We start from the raw sequence: 26,777 nt of genomic DNA, 5'->3' as shown, positions 1-26,777 counted from the left end.
CTTGGTTTGCGATGGATTTGATGTTTGAGTGTCTTGGGAATGAATACATCAAAGCTAATATGATGTTAGACATAAAACATTTGGTGAAGTGCAACAAGCTATTTTTGTTATAAACAGGTATTGGATAAAATGTGTTTGAAGGGGTAACACACGAAATGAGAGTTCTCTGGATTGGCAGAGCTTCGGATCAAGCGGAGCCTCGATTGATGCATAGCCTCAGTTTGGTAATAGCTTCAATGCAATGATTCGACAAAAACTAAGCGTCATGACGGTCATCGTCTACATTGGGGCCCACTGTAACAAACTATAACAGAATGGTAGGAACATAAAGTGATAATAGAGTGGTGGACCCGTCTATTATAGGCATATTTTGAAATAAGTATAACGGTAAGAGAAAATTCTTTATATTTGTTTATTTAATCGTTTAGTGTAATAGTAGTGATGCTATTAGGATGATGCAATGTAATTTGGTATAATGCGCCGTTTAGCTTATTATAGGCGCTTTTTAAATAAGTAATGGCGAGAGAGAACTATCTATACTCATTATTTAATCTTTCAAATACCGTCACATAAACTTGGTGAAACTAAATTCTTCTTTAAATAAGGAACTAAGAATTTAGTAACGATGAATATAACATATAGGTAGCAACTATCTTGAAATGGATAAGTAAGCTTCCACGAATATGGAATCAGATCCACTAGATTTTAGCGGCAAGCTGAGCTTGAGCGTTCATATGATTGCCTTGTTGCATAAATAGCGACCTGCACGCATGATTGCCAGAACCAAGCGTGCAAATTTCCCTGCTATGCAATATGCATCCTCTATACATTTATGTCGTAGACGTTGCCAGTGCTATGGGCGGGTTGTCCCTCGATGTTGCGTTCTAGTCTTCCCTCTAGTCATAAGAACAGAAAGCTTTTGATACGTCTTTGCTTGAGTAGCTATCTATGGGTTTGAGTGACATTTCACCCCCTAACCACAACTCATCCGTGCTAGGCTGATAAGATAAGATACAATGTACTACTTAACTGGTTAGAAATAGCTTCCATAAGATCACCCCTATTTGTGTGGTCCGTTCTTATAAGTACATGTAGTTTTCCAATAATAATTATGATATTTAATGTAATTAAACAACCGTTTATCTCACTATCTTTCTAACACACACTATATCTACCAATAATTAAATACAAGTGGATTATTTAGTTCTAACATGTTCTACTTAAAATCTGTTTTGTATTAAACACACTTCAAACAATTTAAACCATAAATCCACAAATCAAACCATACATACATAAATAGTTTGAATACATTTAACCGGCCGGCCATTTTTTAAAAGACAAACCGGCCAAACCGGTTAAGCTTCATATCCCTAAATACAAGTTATTTTCTAAGTTCAATAATATGTAACAATCAAACAAAGCATAAAATACATTCATAAATAGACATTATCTATCTTCACACTAGCCTTATTCTTGTTCTTCATGGAACCAAACAAACACGCAAGTTTTCACGAGTCAACTCTCTTAACTCCTGAAGTCAATGATCTCGATTCCCTTGCTAAGGTACCCGACGGGTGCGTCATACTTGCTTAAGAGCCTATACGCTGAGATTAACGATAGTAAAACGTAGCAAATTACAACTAGAAAAGTGATGGTGATTGACGCTGTTGCTTGTTTACAAAAGTGGTTGTAGGACCCACAAGCTTCACTCCACGTCACTGCCACATCACCTTTGTATGTCAGAAACACAACCTCTGTCGCTACTGCACTCGCAACCAATATCAAGTATGTTGAAACCTACATAGCAAACGCACTATAAGCCAAACATAATCCATATAACCTAATTTGTTTTTTTTCATTTTTTTTCACATATTATTTGTACTTTAGTATTACAAATTAATAACAAAAAAAATACAAATCTATACAAAATAATTACACAAACTATAAAATAAAACTGGTCAACCTATGAACCATCATTTGACAAGTCGATGCGAACACGGCCCATTTAGCTAAATGTGTTCACGGGTTTGACCCAAAATCGACCCAAACCTGGTTCAACCAAATTCGAACCCATGAATTTCTTGCTAGGTTCGTTTTGCGATTTGGTACCATGTCAAAAGTTCATACCCATAGATACATGCATCATATGGTGTATCATGTTCACATATCTTAAACATTTTGAAGTGGTTATGTTTAAGGTACGATAAGATATGGCTGTTAATTATTATTTAAAAAAACATAGAAAGCTCAACCTTTTTAGGAGCATAAACCAAAATTCAAAATTGCTGTATTTTTTATAATTTTTTTATCTTAGGTCCTAACACGTGAAAATATAGTGATACATAATTTCTAAAAGTCGCAAAATCACGAAATTTTAAAATAAAACTCGAGACATGAAAACCTGGTCAAGGAGAAAAAAGGTCCAAGCTCTCGGCATGGTCATAGGGCGAGGTACCACGGTGAAAGCAGCTGTCAGTAGCGAATAACCAGCCAATATGCCATTGGCATGCACCAAGAACCTGTATAATTTCATCACAACCCATTATTTCAAGTTATTTAAGTTCAAGAAAATATATTAAGTTACACAATCAAAATTTAGCATCATTTAAAACGAAAAAGACACATTACCAAAAAATAATATCAAATGTTTACTAACTATAAGTTGATACCAAAAGAATTGAATAATTATCTAAATTATATAACTTTAATCATGTTTGATCATAAATAAATTTCAAAATTTAATTAAAAATTTGTGAAGATTGATAACTCAAAGTATGCATAGTTGATTTTATTTTTGTTTTTTTTTTATTTATAGTTTTACCTTTCAATTATCATCTTTAAAAAGTAAGTATTTGGCTGAAATTAAACACGACTGAAATTTATTCGTATCAAATACACCAAATTTAACCTGGATACTAATAAAATCATGTAACATTTATCTGATTTATCAGAACGAGTCAAATGAGTTGTAATCAAGTTACAAGCGCGTTAAACAAGTTCGTGGATTGTAATAAATAGTTTAAGAGGTCAGCTAGAGCACAACCCATTTACAAAACATGCTATAAATTAAAACCTAAAACGTATTTACTTTCGCATCATGTCATGTCAGAAATTTAAATCTCTAGAGGTTATGAAAGAACATTTTTAAATCAACTATCAAGTACCTGAAAGCAGTGATGTTGGAGTATGACAAAGAGCCATAATCATTAGTCTCAGAATCCTTAATCATAACAACTAACGCTGCGACACACAACCCCACCGGAAACAGCCTAAGCAGCATCTCCGCCATGCGGATTCCTGAGCCTCCATTTTCATCATGACATGGTCTAGTTCCACTAACCAAATTATCAATGGTCTTTTGATTCTTGTTGGCCATTGTTAATTAATTAACCACAAAGAATAATATTGTAGCTTATTTTTTGTATGCAATATTTTGTGTAGGAGACAAAGAGAGATTATTGTGATAGTGATATTATGTGATATGTGGCTAGGATTTGGACCATTTTATACGTAATAAATTTGTGGGAGTAAATAGTATTAGTGAAGGTAGGTGATTTTACATTAAATGTTTTCATTAAAATGAGTAGGGTGGTGTTCCCCATGTAGATCATATTATTTATATGATGATATCAATCATATGGTCGTGTGGATGACACTCGAAGTCTCTATCCTCCATTTGTTTTAGTAGAGGTAGAAAAACACTAGTGTATATGTATGTTGATGATACATATATTCAGTTAGTGAAGTTGCATGATGTGAAAGTAGTAAGAAAAAAAAGTTGATGGTGTTATTGTAGAGTATGAACAAACACGATTAGCTAAACAGGTTGTGTTTAGAGTGGCTCGATCGTTGGATTCACATTCACTGGTAGACCCGTTTAATCTGTTTACTTCTGTAAATTTACAGAAGAGTAAACTGCGGTTTTTGTCCAAATATGCGGTTTTAGTTTAATAGTTTCAAATTTGCGATTTTCGTCATTGTGGTTTCATCTGACTTGCAATTAAACCCGAATTCATTAACTCCGTTAAGTCAGGTCGTTAAACCCATTTGTGTGCCCCTCACGTGAGGGGCAATTTTGTCCTTTTTATTCTAAAATAAACCCTAGTCCTAATTCGCAAGCCCCCTCACGTAAGGGGTTGGGGTGTTTTGGGGGGAAATGAAATAAAAGGGACAAAATTGTCCCTCACGAGAAAGACACGTTGATGGGTTTAACGATGAGACTTAACGAGATTAGTGAATTCAGGTTTTATTGCAAGTAAAATGAAACCACATGGACGCAAATCACAAATTTAAAACTATTGGACTAAAAACACATATTTGGACAAATCACATAGACGAAAACTGCATCTCACTCTTTTAAGAAAGAAGAAAATTATATGCCATAATTTTGGGTTATTAATGCTAAAACTTGGAAGATCATAGATAAATGAGCATAAGGTTATATAGTCTAAAAAGGAATTATTTTATATATATTTATATTATGTAGTAAATTCATAAAAGTAAAGTTACCATGCAAAATATTATACAAAATAAAAATTCTGATTAAACGGGCATGTTCGTGTAAAACCGTGAAAACAAGTCGTGATTGGGTTACATGTCTAACACGATTTTCTAGTTCATGTCACATTTTCTATGGTTTTAACGTTTAACCCATCAAGTAGTGAGCGCGACACGTGCATTTAATAAGTGGTCACATATTGATAAGTTTACTTGAGTTGAGACAAAATAATGGCATAATCGGTTAAATCAATTCTTAATTACTTACTAGTACGCAGTGGAAGTCTCAAAAACTATATTTTAACGTGTTACTTAAGATTGATCAATGATGGCTAATTAAACAATGATATCCAAAAGCTAAGACATATACTATAATCTATATTGATGTTTATTTTATTTTGGTTTTTGTTTAGTAATCCACGAAATAGTAATGATGAATGACATCAGCTTAATACTACTTCAACTTTTAATATTATTTTGTTAAAAAGTTTTATTTTAAATGTATATTTTTTAAACAGTAGATATCATAGACATTACTATAAACTTATTATATATATAGGGGTGAGTTAACGTACAATAATGGCTTATCAAACATTAGGTACGCGATATTCCAGAGCGTTTGATTAAAAAACGCGCGGTGGCAATTTCGTAAATAACCCAACAGTAGTTCGCGATCGAAATTCGTCGATTACAAATCAACTCTGATCCAAATTCGGAACTTGTCGCTCAATCTAATCCAATTTCTAAACTCTAATCACAGCTTAAAGTATGAAATCTCTAAAGTCAAAAACCAAAATTGAAATAGAACGTCCCTGAACATTAAAAATCTTCAAATTGATCAAAAATTGATGATTTAATCAATCGAATTGATGTGTAAGTGGCTTTAGAATCATCAATCGATTATGAAAATACAAATTAACACACTTAATTGAGCTATGATTAGGGTTCATGTTTAAACGTTATGCTCAAAGTTTAAACGCTCTGACCAAAATAAACACCAAAATTGATGATTTAATCAATCGAATTGATGTGTAAGAGTTTTTACAATCATCAATCGATTATGGATTTGCAGAAATAACGCACTCAATCGAGCTCTGATTAGGATTCAAAATATTATGTTTAAACGTTCTGAAACAAAACTGAAGACCTTTAAACGTTCTGACCAAAAAAGAGCATATTTAAACGTTCTAAAACGTTCAATGAAGTTCTGGATGTTCAAAAAACAATGAACATCTTTGAAACTTTCTAATACGTTCTAAGAAGTTCAGGTTGTTAAAAAAAGTTTATAAGTTCTGATAAAGTTTAGAAGTTCTAAGAAGTTCTGGGTGTTAAAAAAAGTTTAGAAGTTCTGATAAAGTTTAGAAGTTCTAAGAAGTTATGGGTGTTTAGAACTTCCAAAACTAACAGAAAAAAAATTAAACACCTGTAAACATGAAATTCAACACTGAAATCACTTCATATAATCTCATAATCATCAAATAATCGTCAATCGACCGTTAATTTGATCATTGTTCAATCATATGAACAAAATATGGAACGTCTGCAACCGGGTTTCTGCAAATGGCGCTTAAAACTTTAAACGTTCAGTTAAAACCCATCACTCAAAACTCAAAATTGATTAATTGAAACTTCAAATTGATGATTAATTGGACCAATTTCAAAGTTTAATTGGTCAATTAGTTCAACAATTTCAATTTCAATTGGTCATTTTTATCAACAGGTCGTGACGGAGGAAGATGGTGTACGGTGGACGGAATCATCAGATGATGGACGGTGGACAGGATCGTTTGATGGTGACGGATTGCTGAACGGTCATGTTGAAGGTGGATGAAACCGATGGGAGCGACGATTTGATGAATATTACAATATTGCCACCGCGTGTTATTTGAAATCGACGGGGATGCGAGTCGCGTACGTAATGTACGATTAGGGATTATTGTATTGGATCCTTTATCTATCTATCTATCTATCTATCTATCTATATATATATATATATATATATATATATATATCATACAAACTGACACTTACACTTAAAAAGTAAAGCATCTTTCAACACCTTAATAGTTTTTAAGTCATGAACACTATAATATGAAGATAATACAATCAACTCGTTTAAAACGAACACCAAACTAGTCATGCTTTCACATTCTGATAATTTGAGAACGTTTCACAACACCACTCAGATTATTAATGTTACAGCCGGACCACGGAAAACTTCAAATCTTATGATTTGAAGTGTTTCCCGCACGTATAGGCCATTTCATTAATAAAAATACCAGAGATGCATAATAATACTCATTGTCTAAATTTCATGCCTTAAATAACAAACCCAAGTATATATCGTATTATCATTCCCGCCTAAACGGATACTACATGAGTCCATTCCGTGTATGTATGAATTTTGCTATGTAAGCAAGCGTTTGTTGATGATAGGCGAGTGAATAGTTGGCAGTGAAAAGAGTACGCAACGCATTAATTTATAAAGCATTGAAACATTATATGAAAATGGAAGAAAATTTACTGTCAAATGTTTATATATCTCATAACTATATACATAACTAACCTTTTATACAACCATGAATAAAAGTATAACATGTATACTAAACACATGTTTTTTGGTCATTTTACATAAAATCAAGTTGATTATGAGATCCTTTTGCTTAAAAATTAAAACAAAAAAGTATTATATAATTATTTATATATTTTACAAAATTTTTATTTAAGAATAATAATAATAAATTATTATTAAACCTTTTTTTATTAAGAAAATAAAGAAAGGGATAAAATTAGATGAAAGATGTGAGTTGTGATATTGTGTTGAGATGACACCTATTGATAAAAAATGAATGCACGAAATTGGGTAAACATCCAATGGTCCGTAGTATTGCTATTTATTATAGTTCAAGGACAAGTTGTATAAAAGGACTATTAACACTTGATGCATGATAAAATTAGGTGAACACTTGTTTAATTATTCGTTTTTAGAAACGACGGTACTTTTTAACTCTAGTTTTAAATTACACATTTGTTGTCAACTACTGAATTCTCACCACATGAAAAAAAAAGCCTTATCTAATACTTTAGTATTGCTCGGCAAAACCCTACATTAACAATTGGTTCATGAGTGATACTGATGTATGTAAATTACTATATACATATATTAAACGAGCATCACTAGAGGTGCATAAATCGGGTATTTTTAAATTTAGGAACCGGACCGGATACGGTAAAATTGGATGCAATCAAAACCGGGTATTTTCAGAAACCAGGTGTGCTCAATAGGAACCGAACCAGGTTCCAGGAACCACAAATAGTGATGGGCTATTTTTATTTCACTTCCATTAATGGGCTTGAAAGTTCATGGACTAGAGGTATTCAGTGATCTTATCAAGATCCTGTGGGCCCTTCTAAATCTGTATAGTTCACATCCTGCTCCATTTTGTTGGGCCCATATATCTTATTTAATATTTATAATTTAATTGCGATATCCAAATATATACATTTGTAAATTTGTGTTTGAAAAAAAATTCTAGAAATCTCTTCTGGTGTAATTATTTTTTTAAGGTTTTAATTTCACTGCTCAACACAATAATACTATACATGTTTTAACTCATTTAACTTTCTCTCAATTTGATTTTTTTTTTGATAACTTTCATTTATTAACTTTAATATAAAACTGAATACACATGGTTGTTTTCTTGACATTCTGGTATTGTAAGATATACCATGTATTGATAGAGTGATGAACCGAGTGGAGTCTCATTGAACATCGGTACTGAGTGCTGACTACTACAAGATCTAACCCTAACCCATCAAATTGCATCCATAATATACGTCTAAGTATCGAGCTCTTTTTCTAAACCTTGATCTTGACGCGTGAGTCATTTTTCAAGCTCGAGCTATGCACCTTTATTATTTATTATATAATTTATGTACATTTCGAAAAAAAGTACCTTAACGAGTCTAAGCTTGGCTCGAGCTCAAGTTTGGCATTATAGTATGCAATTAATACATAAAAGTTCAAAAATCAATAGAGTTAAAACTTAAAAATACACCAGACATGTTAAGACTCAATAACTAAACGAACTTTATTTGAGGTTCGGCTTCAGCTCATGCTCCACAATACACATCACCCGACCCGTTTTGAGTTTTTTTTATCGATTTCATCTCAAGTAGCTCGTGAGCCGTTCACTTCGTTTGCACCCCTAGCGATCATTACCTTAACCCAAGGGCGTAGGCAGCTTTTGGGGAACGGGGTCGGCTGCGGAACCCGTACAATTTTTTTAGTGTCATATATTTGTGTATTTTTACATTGCATTTGTAGAAATTTCGACATCGAATCCGCATAAACCTTTATACTGAACCGGCGAACCCTTAAAAACCATGACAAAGAACGTTAACCCACATTTCAAATAAAAGTAATAACTTGCTAAGTCCATAACATTTATTCTATAAACATCGATTGATGTATTTCTATTAACTTTTTGCATTTTAATGTTACTTTTGTTATTTTTAGAGAAAATTACCTAAATAGTCATTTTGAAGAGAGAGAAACACAAAATAGCCCGTGAGATTTCGTTTTCCAAAAATAGCCCTCGAAATCCAACTTTCACGTGACATTGGGATTTTCCCCGTGAGTTTTCGTGGACCAATCAAAATCTGCCATGTGTCAAGCATTCTCACCTACCACGCAAGTTTTAATCCCAAATCCGTCTTAAACGTTACTTTTCACATCAAATCTAATATGATGATAACAAACTTTAACGTGATATTTCAAGCTGTTTCCGTCTCCGACGTGAGTTTTCAAAAAAATTGATTTTTGTGTTTTTTGAAATTCATCTCCAAAGATGAATTTCATTTGAATTTCGCCTTAAAAAAACAATCATCTTCTCCATCTTCATCACCTTCATCATTATTATTCCGGTCAGCATTCTCTCTCACATAGTGTATACACCCATTTTTATTGGTTTTGCCACCACCACTACCATACTTTATCATAACAACCGCCAACAGTTTTTCCCCAAATCATGGATCTAGCTTATACATCAGTAAAACCAAGAATCAAAGGCTGTTAGGAAATCATATCACAAACATGTTCAGATAGGCTCACACATCATAGCGTGTAATCTGACTAATCTCTCAAACAACAGAGAAAGAGTAGAACATGCAGCTAAATAAAGCTTTACAAAGTTGAACAGTGGGTTTTTGAGAAGCCATCTGCCTATGGTTACAATCGTCGTCCGTCACCGCCATAACGGCCGAAAAGCCGCCGGAAACAATGGGGCAACAACTCCATTTCTCTCCTTTACTCTCTCTATGTAATAAACGTAACGATGAAGGTGCATGTTCATCTTTGGAGGTGATGAAGACGGTGACCGGAATAATAATGATGGGGTGATGAAGATGAAGAAGATGATTGTTTTTTCTAATTAACGAAATTCAAATGAAATTCATTTTTGGAGATGAATTTCAAAACGTACAAAAATCAACTTTTTTGAAAACTCAAGTCGGAGACGGAAACAGCTTGAAACATCACGTTAAAGTTGGTTTTCATCAGATTAGATTTGATGTGAAAAGTAACGTTTAAGACGGATTTGGGATTAAAACTTGCGTGATAGGTGAGAATGCTTGACACATGGCAGATTTTGATTGGTCCACGAAAACTCACGGGGAAAATCCCAATGTCACGTGGAAGTTGGATTTCGAGGGCTATTTTTGAAAAACGAAATCTCACGGGCTATTTTATGTTTCTCTCTCTTCAAAATGACTATTTAGGTAATTTTCTCTTATTTTTATTATATGACTCGACCCAAACCGCGAGGCTAAAAAAATTTCTAAACCCACAAAAAAAATAATACTGAATACACAACACTGACTTCAAATTAACCCAACAAACTCAATCCGGATAAACCTGGCCCACATTACTATAAACTAGTGGACCAAAAACACACACAAATTACACCACCACAACTAACCACCAGACCAGTGTTCTGGTATAGTGATAGAATAATGGCTACAAACCTTGTACACGGTGTCAACCACCACCACCACCAGATGCCACGTCAGCAATGTTGCACTTCCCGCCATAAACCAACCTCCATGCAGCATGTCAACAACAACATGGTAGCACCACCTTCTTGTAGAAAACATTCAATTACTCCGCTACTGCCAAAGCGAATTCGGGTTCAGAAAACACGAGCTGTTAATAAGTTTAATATTAATAAAATTTCGGCATCTTTGGATTTAACTGAAGAAAATGTTAAACTCGTTTTAAACGATGCTAGATCAAAGGCAAGTTTGTTTGTGATTCACATATTATTATTTTGTTAATAATTTTGTATCAGTTAGCTTTAAGACCATAATTTTGGTTTTGTTTTATGCAGTTTTCACACATATTTGATACGGAAGTTGGAATGACAGGTAACCTACCGAAACCCGAAAAAACCGAACCAAAATAACCAAACGCAATGGCGATTTGGTTCGGTTTTGAGCTAAAACCGAACCAAAAAATGAAAATGTTGGTTTTTGAGTTTTTAAAAATTTTTGGTTTCGGTTTTACCATTTGGGCTGAAGAAAAAGTGGGGTTGGTAAAAAAGTAATGAATTTGGGGCTAAATTTTTTGGTGGTTAATAATTTATTATACATTTGGGCTAAACTATCTGGGTTAAACTATATATTAAACTGTTATAAATCAATCAATCAATCATGCCCAGTAAAATCCCACCGACAGCAAAGCTATAAGTAGGGTCTGGGGAGGGTGAGATGTAGGCACACCGTACCTCTATCCAAAGGAATAAAGAGGTGGCTTCCAGAGAGACCCTCGGCTCTAAGTACATGTGTATGAAGCAAAATAAAGGAAATCAAAGTTTAACAGTTATATAAAAACTACGACTAATTATAATAATATTAATAATAAGATCACAGTTTAACAGCTATATAAAAGCTAATAATAATTATAATAATAATAATAATATATGTAAGGGAAATACTATTATGGTATGTGACCTAAATAAGTTAAGTCTAAGCCCTAAGGTATTCAATTCTCTCTAAAAATCCTTAACTTTAATTCTACTTCTCCACAAATTCCTATCCTCAACCATGTCCTCGGAGAGGTTTAGGTCTATCAAATCATGCCTAATCCTCTCATCCCAAGTCAATTTCGGTCGTTCAGTTCGTTTTTTTCGATTTTAGTTACACGCAAAGCCGAAAATGAACATAAAGTTTGGTTTTTACGAAAAAATAAAACCAAACCGTCGCTTTTTGTTTATGTTTGGTATTTTGGGTTTCATGCACACCCCTAACAAAAACCGACAGTTTGGTTTTATGTTTAAAGACCGGACTTTCAAGTCGGTTCGGTTCCGGTTTTGCGTGTAAATAAATCCAACCAAACTTATAATTTTTTATTTAAATTTTAAGTGATTTATAATGGTTTAATATGCATAGTGTGACCTAAATACTTCAGCCCAAATGTATAATAATAAGTTAAATACTACCAAAAATATTTAGGCCCATATTCATTATGTTTGGCCAACTTTTTTTTCGTGCAAAATTTTCAAGCACTAATAGCAAAATCGAACCCAAACAAAAAACCAAGAAAACCGAAACCAAACGGCTTTCAAAAACACCAAAACCGAAATTTCAGTTTTTGGTTCAGTTTTAGCCAAAAGCCGAACAGACCCATCCACACCCCTATATGAAACTACGGATTATGAAACAGGAGTTGCAGAATTAGCAGAAGTTGATGGACCGTTTGTGAAGATCAGACTCAAAGGCCGATTCTGGCACGAACGATCACTGGTATTAGCTAGGCTCGGAAACTATTTAAAGGAAAGGATCCCTGTAAGCTCATTCGACTGCGCATTTGTTATCTAATTCTCATAACGGTTAGCAGCCTTGATCATCAATGGCGAAAATGTTGTATTGCAGGAGATATTAGAAGTGGATATTGAAGATGAGAAGCAGTTGGATGACAGTCCTGAAAACTTTTAATGTTTCTGAATCAAGATTCATTGTAAGCATTCATAGAATAGATGTTTCATATGTCAAGTTGAATATTATGTTTAAACAATAACTAGCGGGCCTAAGTCTACTCGTGAGCTACTTGAGATCTGCTCGTTAAAAGCTCAAATCGAGCCACGCTTAAAACGAGCTCGAGTTCGAGATTCAGACATTGAGCTTGAGCCGACTCGTGAGCCTAAAAAACAAGCTTTTTATTTATATAATTTTTATTTAATATATTTATATAATAACTATTATTATACATTTATACATAAACATGTGACAAATAAAAATAAAAATAATAAATGTGTATATGTAAATATGTATGAATATATAAATATTATTATTAAATAATGAATTAATAATAAACGAGCCAAGGTCGAGCTTGACAAACTACTCATGAGCCGAGATCAAGCTTTAGAAATAAAACTTTAAACGAGCTGAGCTCCAGCTGCGTTTTTGGTATTACAAATATTCAAGGTTTGACTTCAAAGTCAAACCTACCTATTTTCAAATACTTTTAATTTTGAGGTCAAATGGGTTCACTTTCAACTATAGTATTTACATGAATTCAACATCTAGTTCTATAATATTCATACAACTGATGCAATTGTTATGAACTCCATAGAATATGAAAGATCAATAGGTTTGACTTCCAAAGTCAAACCGCAGAAGTAGCATTATTTCTATAATTGTATCTAATTAAATCACTAACTTATAGCATCACTTCTTCGTGTTCTCGTGATAGATGGTGCTTCTTGTCCTGCCACAACAACTATATGCGTTCGTGTTCTCAAAGCCGATTAACGGTCACCGAGTGACTCAACAAAATCCACAGGTTTTGGTCAGATCTGCTGCAACTCTTGAAGCAGTAATAAATGACACTTTGTGGGGTTGTATTGTTCTTCATTTTAATCACAAACAATATATAATAATTATATCTATTACAAATTTTAATATTATAAAACAACTTGTTTTTAATACAAATTCTATTTCTGATTATTCAATGTCACATTGTCATTCCAAATGTAGCAAGTATAAGTCAAAAGTAAACAAAACACATTCACTAAATAATAATCAAGTTTCATAACGGTTACATTTAAATAGTTAAAATGATATTCATTAACTTATGAATTAATATAGTATATAATATAATAACCATTTAGTTGCCGGTTAGAACTAGAGTATGATCAAACCCTGCAACCGCTTGCAAAACATTAACCCCTTCCGAAAACTCAACCAACATGGGCTCGGGCTCATTCGCAGAACTACCCAGCCCGAGCCGCCCATTCCTACCACACCCCCACGAAAACGCCTCACCACTAGCCGTGACAGCAATGGTATGCACACGTCCGCCTGATACTGACACCAGGTTTTCACCTAAAAGCCCGTCCACGGGCAATGGGATGTTGGTGGGACCCTCTCTCCCGAGCTGAGAATCCCGACCCCAACCCCATGAATAAATGCCTGACATACCCCCACCGCCTTCTGCTGACGGGATTCTGCATATTGTTAATGAGTGGCCTAGCCCGGAAGCGATGGAGACAGGGTAGACACTTATGTCAACTGGTAGAAACTCCATACCTTGCGTTGACCGACCGAGTTGACCATATGCATTACTTCCACCACTTAATAAAGTTCCATCACCTGAAACAAGAAGAACCCACGATTTCACAAATTACTATAACTTAAAAAAAACAAATTATGAACAATGTCTACTCACATTCTTTATTTGTTTTGGATTATTTTATTTATTTATTATTTTCTTAAAACTATTTACGCATACGTCTTTAGCCCGCTTAATTTAACTTTAGTTCGTTAACTTTTAAATAAAATAAATAAATACACGGTTGTGATGAATCCATTTTTCTTCTTAACGTTCCAACATAAATTTTATTATCAATAGAGTTGCATTCACAATAAGGCATTTTTTTAGTATCGTAAACTACACTGATATGGAAGCATTTTTTTAGTATCGTAAACTATACCGATGTTTTTATTGTTTTCGGCCAATGTAAAACACACATCGATATCCTTTTAGACATAACACAAGTTTATTAGGTTACGCGAGACTAACTTTTTTGTAATCAAACTATCATTATTTTATGTTTTATGCATATACCAAATTCACAGATGGTCTAACATGACTTACGTAGAAGAACTAAGGTATGATCAAGCCCACATGACACGTCTGCAACTTCAATGCCTTTAAGTTCATCGATTAAACAAGGTTCCCAGATTATCAGCATATTGTTCTCCTTGTCCATAGCTTCCAACACCACTTTCTCAGCATCTTCAAGCTTTAAACTTGACGATGAATTAGTATTTGAATCAAGAGGTGAAACACCCGTAATTGTCCTCTTTCCTAATCTACCATCTGCTGAATATCCCCAGCCATATAACTTTCCATCTTTGGTTAGTGCAAGTGCATGCCCCCATCCAAATGACACCTGTTTATTACAATCTGTATATGTTTTTACGCGATTTAAAAATAAAAATAATTGGTTTTCTAAACTGCGTTTTGTTACGGGTCGCAATTTCCGACATTACCCCAACCCGACAAGAAAATGATCACGTTTTGGGTTGGCATATCTTGTTTAAAAAACGAGTCATAATTGGGTTGACATGGTTTATTAAACGGGCCGTGTCTAGATTTATCTGTTTAGTTAAGCAGGTCGACCCACTAACCCATTTAACCCCTTTTTCTACTACCCACAAACTCGATTAACACGTTTTCACCACACACCAGCCCGCTAACCCGTTTGACACGATTAGATAAATGGGTTAAACGGGTCATGCTCAGGTTGATGTCTTTGATACACCAAAAAAAAAAAAAGATTAGTATTTGGATTAAATGTTGAACAATTCAACCCGCCAACCCGTTTGATATATAAATAACTTTAACAAGTCAAGTTCGGGTTGATGTTTTTAACACAAAAACAAAATGGGCTTGTTCGGGTTGAACAATTCAACCCACGAACCTAAGCAGTTAATGCGGAAAAATATCAGATATCGGTCAAGGATCGATATATAAGATATCGTTTATCGCACTGTGAGATATCGGTAATTTTAATATCATGTAATATTCATATACATTATACATAGAAATTTAACACTAATAATTCAGTATAGTTTCCTACCATTAACAAATTAACCTTTTACAAATTGCAAAACACTAACAATCGTAGCAAGTAAGAATTGATTAAGACTTAAAACACTAACATTGAACACTAAAAGTTGATAACTAAGGATTAAAACACTGATATCGGGAATATCGGTGATATATCAGTTCTATATCGGTCAATAACACTGATATTATCGGTATCGATATTCTGACCGATATTTCGCCAAAGGACCGATAACCGATATATCACTGACATATCGGCGATATCGACTGCATAGTGATTATATGATACTGGTTAGTAGTTATCAGTTATTTATAAGCTTTCTAGTATAAGATTATTTATAATATCAAGAACCATTATTTCTACCTTAAGAATGGTAATTAGACCACCTTAATTATCTCTTCTTTATCAAGAACTTTAACCCTTGAAGGAACAACAGACTCTGTGATCCCAGTTCCAAGTCCTAATTGCCCACGCTTCGATTTCCCCCAAATCCATAACGACCCGTCAACTCCAATAGCTGCAGACACAACACCAGACGCAGATGCAGAGCGGACACCATTCAACCCGTTTACCCTTCCCGGTTCAACCCACTTTTCCCTGTCACAAAAAAAAACGAATCGAATCAATTAATAACTCGGTATCAGTATTTTCGGTATTGGCACTGATAACATATAGAGATGAGCATTTTGTAACGTGTACCCGTACCGTACCGATAGATTAGGCACCCAGTTTTATCAGAAGTTGTTTTCGTTATTTTCGGTATTGGTAAGGGTGTAAGTTTCAAGCTCGGCTTCGCGGGTCGTTTTTTCTAGCTTTGACTCAGTTCGTTTATTATTTTTGATTAAATTTAATATTTTTTTCTAACTATTTTGAAAAAAACCTTAAACGAGCAAAAGCTCAGCTCGAACTTGTGAAGTACCCTTGGCTTGAGCTTGGCTTCGTGAGTCGTTTTTTCATGTTCAAACTCGGTTCGTTGATTATTAATTGATTAAATTTTATATGTTTATAACTATTTTAAAATATCTTAAAAAAATCCTAAACGAGCGAAAGCTCGGCTCGAGCTTGTGAAGTACCCTCGGCTCGAGAGCTCGACCATGCACTGTGAAACCAATACACGATATGCCAAAGAAAGTAAAAGTATTACCTCCTTACTTTTATCTACTTTGGCATTCTATCCATTACTGCATTAGTTTCACTGCACAGTCAAGCCAAGCCCAAGCCTCTGTATTTTAAAGTTTTACCGTAAAACTTAAAAATACAAAATGCTCGACCCTAAACAAGCTTCCCGTACAAGGCTTGAGCTCGGGCTGGCAACTGAACAAGCTTTATTTAAGGCTTGGGCTCAACTGAAGCTCAAAAAAGCCAGGTTTTAAAAATACACAGGATTGATCTCGGGGTAACTAAACGAGTTATTTGAAGCTCGAGTTCAGCTTGAGCTTAAAAAAGCCCGATTTTATTGAACCCATACTCAGCTCGTTTGCATCACTAGGTACCGCTTCATAACCATACCGCTACCGATCTCTACTGTTACAGTTTACGATTATTAAAAACAAAAAATCAAACCTAGGGGAATCTTGTATGGGAAACTGGTCGTCTACCATTGCGTAATTTAAGTTTAACAGTAGAACTTAAAAATACACAGGCTTGATCTCGGGCTCAATAACTACCCCATTCGTCTAATTTTTACTTGGATTCCGATAAACTAATTACTTGTTTGCTCAAAATAATTGAACTGAATGTTTTAATTTTGATTCAAAGGAAAGAAAGATTTGAAGCTCCCGCTCAACTCGAGCTCAAAAAATCCCGGTTTTATTAGACCGACACTCAGCTCGTTTGCACCCCTACCGGTACCGATCTCATCCCTAGGCTCAACCTCGACTGTGCAATGTGAAACCAATGCATAGAATGCCAAAGGTTCCCTCCTTACTTTAACCTACTTTGGCATTCTATGCATTAGTTTCACTACAAAGTCGAGTCGAGTCGAGCCGAAGCCTGTGTATGTTAAGTTTTACCATAAAACTTAAAAATACGCAGTGCTCGAAGACCTTAAACGAGCTTCCCTTACAAGGCTTGAGCTAAGGGTCAGTAACTAAACAAGCTTAGCCTGGCTTTATCGAACCGATCTTGTATGGGAAACTCGCTTAAAGGTCATCCATCATTGCGCATTTTTAAGTTTTACAATAAAACTTAAAAATATAGAGGATTGATCTCGGGCTCCGTAACTGCACATGCGAGCCAAGCCTTAAATAAAGCTCGTTTAGAGCATTCTCATCCAACTCACTATCCCTAAATCAAAATTACACTAAAACACACTACATTTTCTCAATCCTTTTCAATTAAATAATACATTTTTATACATTTATCATTACCATTTCTCTCTCCTTCACTCGCAACCACTTTCAAAATATATTAAAAAATTATAGGGGGTGAACGGTAACTTTTCATATATACAGAAAAATCACTACGTTTTTTAAAATATAAAAACTCCTAACTCACAACACTTTCTAAATTATAAAAACACTCCTCACATGATATAAGGCCTTGGGTGAGAATGCTCTCAGTTTTCGAGCCTGAGCTTGAACCATGTATGGGAAACTCATTTAGGCTCGTAGAGCATAGTGTATTTTTAAGTTTTAGCATAAAACTTAAAAATCGAGTTAAACGCTCTACGAGCCTAAACCAGCTTCCCATACAGGGTTCGAGCTCAGGCTCGAAAACTAAACGAGCTTTATTTGAGGCTTGACTCGCATTCACCTTCCCGATCTCATTCCTAATTAAAAACAAAAAAACCAACCTAGGGGAATTAATATCACGGCCAAGTTGACACTCAACATTCCGGCCCCACGTCCATAAGTGTCCGTCGGAAGTAACGCCTAGAGAGTGGTAGTGGCCGGCGGCCACGGTGGATACGTTGGGCGGTAGCGTTGTGATCGGAGTCGGTTCGTACGCGTCGGAACCGATTCCGGCGGATGTGGGTAACCCAAGAGCACCGTGGCTGCCGTCGCCGAAACCCAATACGACGGTGGTGGTTAGCCGCCGACGGCCGGTGAAAGACAACGTCGTCTTTAAAGCTCGGAGCATCATTTCTGTTAAAAGCTTTTGAGAGAACCTCTAATTATTATTATTTATAGTTTCGGTATCAAGATTTGAGTTTTTATTTTTTGAATTTTGCACGAGACACCGGTACTTTTGAAATTTTCGGGGATTAGGATTTTCGACTATTTTTACCCAATGGACATTTGTAAAAAAATAACTAGCTTCGTAAGTGTTTTTCAGAATTCAATGAAATTGGCCACTGTACCATGCCCCTGTAGACGGTAAACCACATATTCAACTTAAATGCCATAAGCCGTCAATTCAATGAAATTGGTGACTTCCTCTCAATGAACTAGTGAGGTTAAACTCCGAAGTTTTAAAATGGATTCTTGGTGGTGTAGAATTAGGTAACATATGAGTTGTTGTTTAAAAAAAATAAAAGAACATATTCATGTTATTAACAGTGACGGATCCAGAAAATTTAGCCAGTTGGTGCAAGAAAAAAAGTTCAACCAAGAACTCGTCAATTCAAACTAAAACAAGTCAAACCAAAATGGGTCGGGTCAAATCGTAACGGGTCGAGTAAAAAATTTACTTTAAACAAACTGCGTATATAAATGTAAACAATAAATTTCATTAAAGATAAACAAAATACATATTACAATTGACCTCTACGTGATTTCATCTTTTAAAAACGGTCAATTAAAGTTTCATTCGTAATATTTAAAAGTGCTTCTTTTTCAACACTACAAATTACACAAGCATTAAAAAAATCTTCACCAATTCAATTACCTAAATTTGTCTTTATGATCTTCATTGCCGAAAACATCTATCAACTGTTGCGGTTGCAATATGCAAAATTAATGTTAGCTTTAATAATCGATAAGCCAAATGAAAAGAGATATGTTTCCTTGTTTCCACCATAACTCTAGCAAGATCTGCAATACCTTTCAGATTAGCAAATCTTTCATCTTTGCGCACACTATCAATGTACAAGCCAAGTTGAGAAGCATGAACAAATTTGTCCCCATTACCAAAATCATGTGCATAAAGCTCACACAGTCTCATTAACTTTGATACATCAAACTTGAAAATGAATCATACGAATTGAAAACCAACATGTTTTGAAGTAAATCTGTGTTAATCTCATTAAAACGATCACCATATTCTTGAATTTCCATATCGACGACACTGTTGAAACAATAAAAATTATAATAATGTTGATTGGTGATTGTGTACCTTTGGTGTATAATCAGTGTCATCGACATAGTTTTCTACCATGTTCAAATTTGAATACCATACTTTCTCTAAAAGCTTATCATATTATCTTTCTCTATATTCTTGCAACTGTCCTTTAGTCGTTTCCACCAATGAACAACTTCCAAAATATCTTGTTCTCTTCTTTGTAGAGCTTGTGATAATACATTTGTGAGCCCTAAAATGTGTAACATTAATTGAAAATAAAAAACAAATTCAAATGAGTTTAAAATAGGCTAACATGTTGAATGCTGGATTTTGAGAAGAAAGATTACTACATTCATATCTAATACATATAATTTAAAAAGTTAAGTTTGGGACACTAAAAATATTATGAATGGGTCACAAACTTTTTTTTGGATGGGTTGCTAATTTTTTTTTGGATGGGTCACTTTGGTGTTTAGACTTAATATATTACAAATTTATAAAGGAAACTATGGACTTCAGTGGGTGCAAACGCTCCCCCTGACCGAACACTGAATCCGCCCCTGATGTTATACATATTAGTTGGAACTCGTATTTAGAAACCTCCCCACCTCTTGTGGTGGGGATATAAAACCGTGGAAAGGAAGTTCGATATAAATGTAACGAAAAAACAAACCTCTCACAAAGTCAAGCCAATCGAAACAAAAGAAGAAGTAACGGCACACATTATGCTACGAACACCTTGTGCTTGTAAAGCCCCGGACCCGGTATCCTTACTTTAACGTTGGATTTACTCATAAACTTAGTTTGTTACAGTGAGAGCATATACAATTTAGAGTGGAAACTAAAACTTGTTCGCATTTATCTTCTTTTCCTAACTAATCTTCAATATGGATAGTCATGTACGCACCTCAAGCCCCCCACGTCATCAACAATACGTGCATTCATACTAAAAGTCAGCTACACGCTGAGTGAGTTCTAACATTTCTTTCTTTCTATAAAATTGTGTTTATAAATAAATCGCATCTTTTAAACATTCATACATAACATATCCTTTCTAATTCATTATTCACATCTCTATGTATGTCTATCAATCATTCCATAACTTTGTTCATACATGCTTGCTCATAATCGAGCCTCATATTCTTGCTCATAACCGAGCCATCTATTCTTGCTCATAGCCGAGCCGTCTATTCTTTCTCATAATCGAGCCGTCTTTTTGTGACATTCGTCATTTTCGGTTTTATTCATATTTGTATTTGTACGATAAACCCGACCCGTTTTAAACTTTGTTATACTTTGGACCCTTTAAAAGAATGTCCTTCATGTTATAATCATGTCTCATACTTGTCGTGTTGTTTTAATATCTTTATCGGTGTTTAATTCACTTATTTTTTGCTCGAAACTAACCCAAACCAAAGTACAAGGACCATTTTTGCCAAAAACCAAACTTTTCCCCAACCTTTAAATCAGATTTTATTTAACTAGTTATTTTATTTTATTGCATAATTTATTTAATCTATATTATATATAAAGGAAGAGTGATGCACAATGAAGGTAATTTCACAATTGCATGATAAGGACAACATGGACATTTCATAATTGGGCATGAAAAGTAATTTGCCAATACATTTATTCGTTTTTAAAGCATTTGGTACAAGTTGACGAAGCTTCATGTTTTCTAAAATTACTATTTTATCTTTTGGGGATGCAAAAGGTTTAGACCTTAAGTTAATTAATTAATATTGATAAGTTAATTAATTGCCCAATTAATCTATATTATTTATAGAGTATTATTATATCTAAAATGCAAGGTGTGTGTGGAGAGAAAAATATATAAAAAATCAATAAATAATAAAACTCTGCTAAATTTTATTGTAGTTGTAACATCCTACTTTCGGTTATATTAATAAAATAAAGTTCGTTTATTTTATAGCGGGTCGTTATCGGTTTAGTTGAATAGAATACGAGATGGACTTGTGTTGGGTAAATGGATATGGGTTATGGACTTGGGTTATGGGGGAATGAAGGAAAGACCATGGGCTTAAGCCCATGATCAAAAATATATATACCATTAATCCTCCATTTAATTCATTTTACACATATCCCTTACACCATCCAAAACACACACTTAAGATTCTCTCTCTAGTTTCTTTCTCACTCTAGCCGAAATATAGAAGGAGAAACGGATCCCGACCCAAGGTATGATAGTATTTTGTTGTGTGAGCTTAAATCCGTTAGTTATGGTCACGAAACGACGAGCCGACACCGCTAAACCGTTTAAGTCACGAGATCCGGGTGGAATCGGGTATAAACCGAACCTATGATGAGCTTAAGGATCACCCTAGCTCAGATTTGGATCGAACGGGACGAAAAACGGTGAAAAACGAGCTAAAACTCGTTTTTCCGATGTGTTCGCGGTTTTCCGGCGGCTTTCCGGCAAAGGCGGCGCCGCCTTTATAGTAGTACGAGAATAAGGAATGTCAGGGAATGTTCTGACATTTCCTGACCTAACCCTAGTTCGCTATGGGGATTTAACGAACTGAGGGTGATTCGCTAGTTGATTCGCATAAGGAGGCACAGCGAACTAGCTCTAGTTCGCCTATGATTCGCCTCTGATTCGTTAAGGGAAAAGGATAATGAATTACCCTTGATTCGTTATGATTAGTTCGTTAAAAGAAATAACGAATTAGAAGGTCTGATTCGTTATATGGACTAATTCGTTATGTGGACTGATTCGCTAAGAGTTTAATTCGTCCTAGGGTACGATTCGCTAAACAGACCAAACGAATAAGGCCTGATTCGTTATAAGGTAACGAATGGGTTCATTCGTTATGAACCCCATTCGCTAAAGGACTGGGACGAATTAGAAGTTTAACAGAATGACAGAATGGTCCCTGGACTTAGAAAAGAATGATTTAATTACAAATAAGCCCTTGAATTTTTAAGTAGCATATTATTTAATGATTCGAAATGCTAATGGAAAATGTGTTAAGACAGTTAATGAAAATAAAATTTTTCCAAGCTTAACCCCAGCCAGGGGCTCTGCCCCTTGGACCCCGCTAGGGGCTGCCGCCCCTAGAACCCCGCTGCCAGGGGCGCTGCCCCCGGACCCCCGTTCATTGAGGGTAATAATTAAACTAGAAAGACGATATGTGTAGTGATAGCTATTGATACGTATAATTATTATGCAGTTAGTCCCGCACAGCTAAAGAAGGGGATAACCGTAAACGGTGAACGCAACCGCCTTGAGGTGGGTTTCTAGCCCCACTTCCTTGTTATGTTTTCGGGGCTGTGTGCATACTCGATGTGATAGTTAATACACTTATCTTAAGTGGTAAGTGTATGCCTTGTGTGATTTATGTATGATGATTGTTTGACGGTGCGTGAACGATCTTCGGATATTGCATGTACCGTCAGGTGGTAGTTAAGATATGATTGCTAAGTATGATGAAGGATAGGATGTATGTATGAATATATGATGTATGCATAATGTATGTATGTTATGATGATGGTACGTGAACACTCTTCGGAGATTGCACGTATTGTGAAGGAAAGTATGTATGAACAGGTATGGTACAGTTACACGAAACAAAGGGACCAGACCCTAATAATATCTGTGATGTTAGGGACCAGACCCTTATAATATCTGTGATGTTAGGGACCAGACCCTTATAATATCTGTGATGTCAGGGACCAGACCCTTAAAATATCTTTGAGGTTATAGGGCGAAAGGCTCTTTAAAACGTATGACTATGTATGTAAAGAAGGTATGAAGGTAAGAATGAAAGTATATGCACTTATGTGTGTATGAAAGAAAGTTAAGAGGTTAAGTATGAAATGCAAGAAGGTATTGTATGATTATCTGATTAACTAGAACTCACTCAGCGTAGCTGACTTTTAGTATGCACGTAGGTGAGTAGAATGACGCAGGTAGCTTGAGGAGGACACATGGCAGAGTTGGACGAAGCTGGCATCTGAAGATTTTGCTATGATGTTTTATTTTAAAAGACTATGTTTTGTTTTTAAATGACTATGAATGCTCGATAAGACAAGAATTATGGTTATGGAATGTAATAGTTTGAATGTTTTTAATGTTCCGCGAATGTTTTAATTAACTCTGATATTTAGAACTGCGTTTATGAGTAAATCCAACACGAAAGTAGGGCTACCGGTAACGGGCCCTTACAGTAGTGCGATTAACTACTGAACCGGGTCTTCTCAATCAGTTGATTAAATGGTTCAATTGATGGGTAAACGTCTGTAACAATTAATGGCATGAATGGTTCACAATATGTTTTAATTCACTACCTCCTTCAGTTGATTGCAACGATTCAATGGTTCAATTGATTGACTGGTTGATTGCAGAATTGATGATCAATGGTTATGGGATCAATTCAATCAAACCATAATGGGTGACTTAACTATGAGTCCTGATCCGTTTGGTCAACTAGGCTCTATGGGTCAATTCAACTTCATAAAACTTATATAGCTAGGTTAGATGAAACTAGCAGCAATGTGAGTTCTTTAATATTTTTGTTTGACTTAAAAAGTCAACCTTTTGACCACATAATTGGCTTGGTTGACAACGTGAGACTATTGCCAAAACAATGGCGTATGCCCGTGCTATGAAGTTGCTATCAAAGAGCAAAACTTTCAATAAACAAATTTAATGTCGCATGACCTGTGGAAATGGTTACTAATTTGCGTCATATTTTGGCGTTTCAAATGCGTACCAAATTAAAGTACTTGGATGTTCTTTGGCCCAACTGTGACAATCGTCAATTTCAGGTTAACTCCGTTAACTCAACTCCGTCAATTCAAACTTAAAGATCATTGAATCTATAACGCACACTTTATTACATTTAAACTAGGGTTTAAATGACGCTTAACACTTACTACATGTGTAGTCTTTCGGGAATTGCACCGAAACGCAAACGAGTTGACGCAAACGATTGGTGAATAAACGAAAAACGTCAACATAATAATTATGTGATAATTATGTGTTAACATATGTGTTACTTGATTATATGGTGTGTAATGTTAGACAAGAAACAAGAACTAAGTTAGTTAAGCTAGGAAAAGTAATACTTAGAAGTGGAGGGGCCAGAGTGTAACATAGTATTCTATAAATATATCATTAACAACAAACCCTAACTTATTCTCTCCCCACACACACAATCCCGATCGGAGCTTCCTTCCTTGTGAACCCTTGGCTGCCGTCACCTATACACACACATACAACCATCAAATCAAGTCCTTGATTGAAGAATTAGGTGCTAGGAGGTATAATTGATTATCCTATACATCCTTATTACTTGATTTTGATGTTTGTTGGGTTAATTGTAAACCCTAGCTGCCGATTCTATATGTATATGTAGTTATTATGATTGTTGTTGATTAATTGATGATTTGATAACTAGATTGGATGTTGTTACATGTTGATTGTTGTGTCTATGATTTGAGTTCAAACAAAAACCCTAATCATGTATGTAATGGGTAATTGATGTGCATGGATGGTGTTTATGAAGTCTAGAGTGTTATATGAATGCATGATAGTTCATAGATTGTTAATATGTTGAGTTTGGATGCAAACAGTTTCTGGACAGAATGTGTATTTGATGTTTAAGTGACTGTAACGAAGTGTAAATCTGAAAATTGGTTGATATTATTGATACTACAGTAAACTAGGTTGAGTCTAGTTTCTAAAGAATATAAACTTGTAATTTTTGGATAAGTAGAAGTTAACTTTTATGATTTTACAAAAACGTTGTGCAAAGCTGAGCTGTTAGACCTGCTGTTAGGTTGTTTTGTAAATGTTATATTTCATGATCTACGAGACCAATTGGGTTGGTTCCAGTTCTGGAAGTTGACTTATTGAGTTAGGAACCTAACCCAAGTGGTCTTGCATTTATTGGATTTTTCGTTTAACGGGAATTGCAAATAACATTCTGTTGCGCATGAATTTGACTGTTATGAGTTTGCTGTAATGATTTGATGATTGTGAGAAAACTATGTGGAATAAAAATATAATAAAATATGTTCTGGAAACCTAAGACATATATGCTTCTGTGATGATTTTTGGTAAATTAATTGAGATGCTATGATCGGTGGAATAGTACAATCTTTTAAGTAGAATTTCTGTCTCGGTGAAACTAGCTGCTGAGTTTTGTGAAAATGCATGAAATATGATACTTTCTAATTTATTATCGTGTTTTGACCAAATTGCCCTTGAGGGGAATGATTGCAAGATAATTGTCGTGTTTTGACTAAAACGCCCTTGCGGGGAATAACTGCTAATTGATTGTCATAATTTGACCAAATTGCCTTTATGGGGAATAATGGCTAGTTAATTGTCATGATTTGACCAAAATGCCCTTACGGGGAATAATTGCTAGTGATGTACTTTATGAATACATGACACGTATATGATTGCTTACACATGTAATGTGTCACAAATACACCTGTTAAAGTCACACACGATTCACAAACGAAACACGAAACATGTTATGTGCATAGGTATTATGTGCCGGGTCTAGAGACTCGATAATATTCCGACACTTAGAAAAATCTCTTTGTTGTTTTAGAACGCTAGAGAGAGTTTTTCTGTGACGCGCATCTAGGTGATTTAATTTGGGAAATTCTTCGCAGACAGTGAGTTTCACTTACCCCTTTAAACTGTTTTAAACGCTAATCACTTGGGGGAGATAACATACTCCGAAAAACGCATTTAAGATTTTGTTAGTAAATTATATATCACTTGTAAAGGCTAAGTGGCAAACGAAACATTTGAAGTCCTACACATCGAACCGGTTAATATTTGGAATAGCGAGTCACTGTCGAGTAGTACTACTGGGTTTGACAAACCCCACCCAACGCTAAACTCGACTGGAAGTCGAGCGGGTGTAATTTTGGCTAACACGTACCATGGTC

The 26,777-nt window shown here is 35.0% G+C and overlaps 3 protein-coding genes across 3 annotated transcripts; 1 reads left to right on the top strand and 2 right to left on the bottom strand.

Annotated features, from left to right (window-relative positions):
• Positions 1-1,253: 1,253 nt before the first annotated feature.
• LOC143610272 (CASP-like protein 2A1) lies at positions 1,254-3,609 on the bottom strand. Its single transcript, XM_077084797.1, has 3 exons — positions 3,165-3,609; positions 2,402-2,519; positions 1,254-1,797 (listed from the first exon to the last, which is right to left on the bottom strand). The coding sequence occupies exons 1-3, from the start codon at positions 3,374-3,376 to the stop codon at positions 1,525-1,527; spliced, it is 603 nt and encodes a 200-aa protein (XP_076940912.1). The 5' UTR covers positions 3,377-3,609; the 3' UTR covers positions 1,254-1,524.
• Positions 3,610-10,390: 6,781 nt separating this feature from the next.
• On the top strand, positions 10,391-13,413 carry LOC143610277 (uncharacterized). Its single transcript, XM_077084800.1, has 5 exons — positions 10,391-10,791; positions 10,884-10,920; positions 12,218-12,339; positions 12,427-12,511; positions 13,247-13,413. Exons 1-4 carry the CDS (start codon positions 10,510-10,512, stop codon positions 12,487-12,489), a joined length of 504 nt encoding a protein of 167 aa, XP_076940915.1. The 5' UTR covers positions 10,391-10,509; the 3' UTR covers positions 12,490-12,511; positions 13,247-13,413.
• Positions 13,414-13,601: 188 nt separating this feature from the next.
• Positions 13,602-18,715, bottom strand: LOC143610268 (ultraviolet-B receptor UVR8-like). Its single transcript, XM_077084795.1, has 4 exons — positions 18,421-18,715; positions 16,013-16,223; positions 14,651-14,948; positions 13,602-14,145 (listed from the first exon to the last, which is right to left on the bottom strand). Exons 1-4 carry the CDS (start codon positions 18,708-18,710, stop codon positions 13,661-13,663), a joined length of 1,284 nt encoding a protein of 427 aa, XP_076940910.1. The 5' UTR covers positions 18,711-18,715; the 3' UTR covers positions 13,602-13,660.
• Between the last annotated feature and the right edge of the window lie 8,062 nt (positions 18,716-26,777).

Source organism: Bidens hawaiensis, unplaced genomic scaffold (assembly GCF_021521415.1).
Source record: "Bidens hawaiensis isolate Kalapana, Puna unplaced genomic scaffold, B.hawaiensis_p1.1 tig00025567_1, whole genome shotgun sequence".
Taxonomy (NCBI): domain Eukaryota; kingdom Viridiplantae; phylum Streptophyta; class Magnoliopsida; order Asterales; family Asteraceae; genus Bidens; species Bidens hawaiensis.
This window is presented reverse-complemented; position numbering and strand designations above follow the sequence as displayed.

Coding starts and splice junctions, on each gene's coding strand:
- LOC143610272 (XM_077084797.1), bottom strand. CDS start 3,376: ATGGCCAACAAGAATCAAAAGACCATTGATAATTTGGTTAGTGGAACT. Junction 2,520..3,164: donor TCCAACATCACTGCTTTCAG/GTACTTGATAGT, acceptor GAAATTATACAG/GTTCTTGGTGCATGCCAATG. Junction 1,798..2,401: donor CCTTTTTTCTCCTTGACCAG/GTTTTCATGTCT, acceptor TTTGCTATGTAG/GTTTCAACATACTTGATATT.
- LOC143610277 (XM_077084800.1), top strand. CDS start 10,510: ATGGCTACAAACCTTGTACACGGTGTCAACCACCACCACCACCAGATG. Junction 10,792..10,883: donor TAAACGATGCTAGATCAAAG/GCAAGTTTGTTT, acceptor TGTTTTATGCAG/TTTTCACACATATTTGATAC. Junction 12,340..12,426: donor ATTTAAAGGAAAGGATCCCT/GTAAGCTCATTC, acceptor GTTGTATTGCAG/GAGATATTAGAAGTGGATAT.
- LOC143610268 (XM_077084795.1), bottom strand. CDS start 18,710: ATGATGCTCCGAGCTTTAAAGACGACGTTGTCTTTCACCGGCCGTCGG. Junction 16,224..18,420: donor CGTGATATTAATTCCCCTAG/GTTGGTTTTTTT, acceptor TTTTTGTGACAG/GGAAAAGTGGGTTGAACCGG. Junction 14,949..16,012: donor ATAAAGAAGAGATAATTAAG/GTGGTCTAATTA, acceptor TGTAATAAACAG/GTGTCATTTGGATGGGGGCA.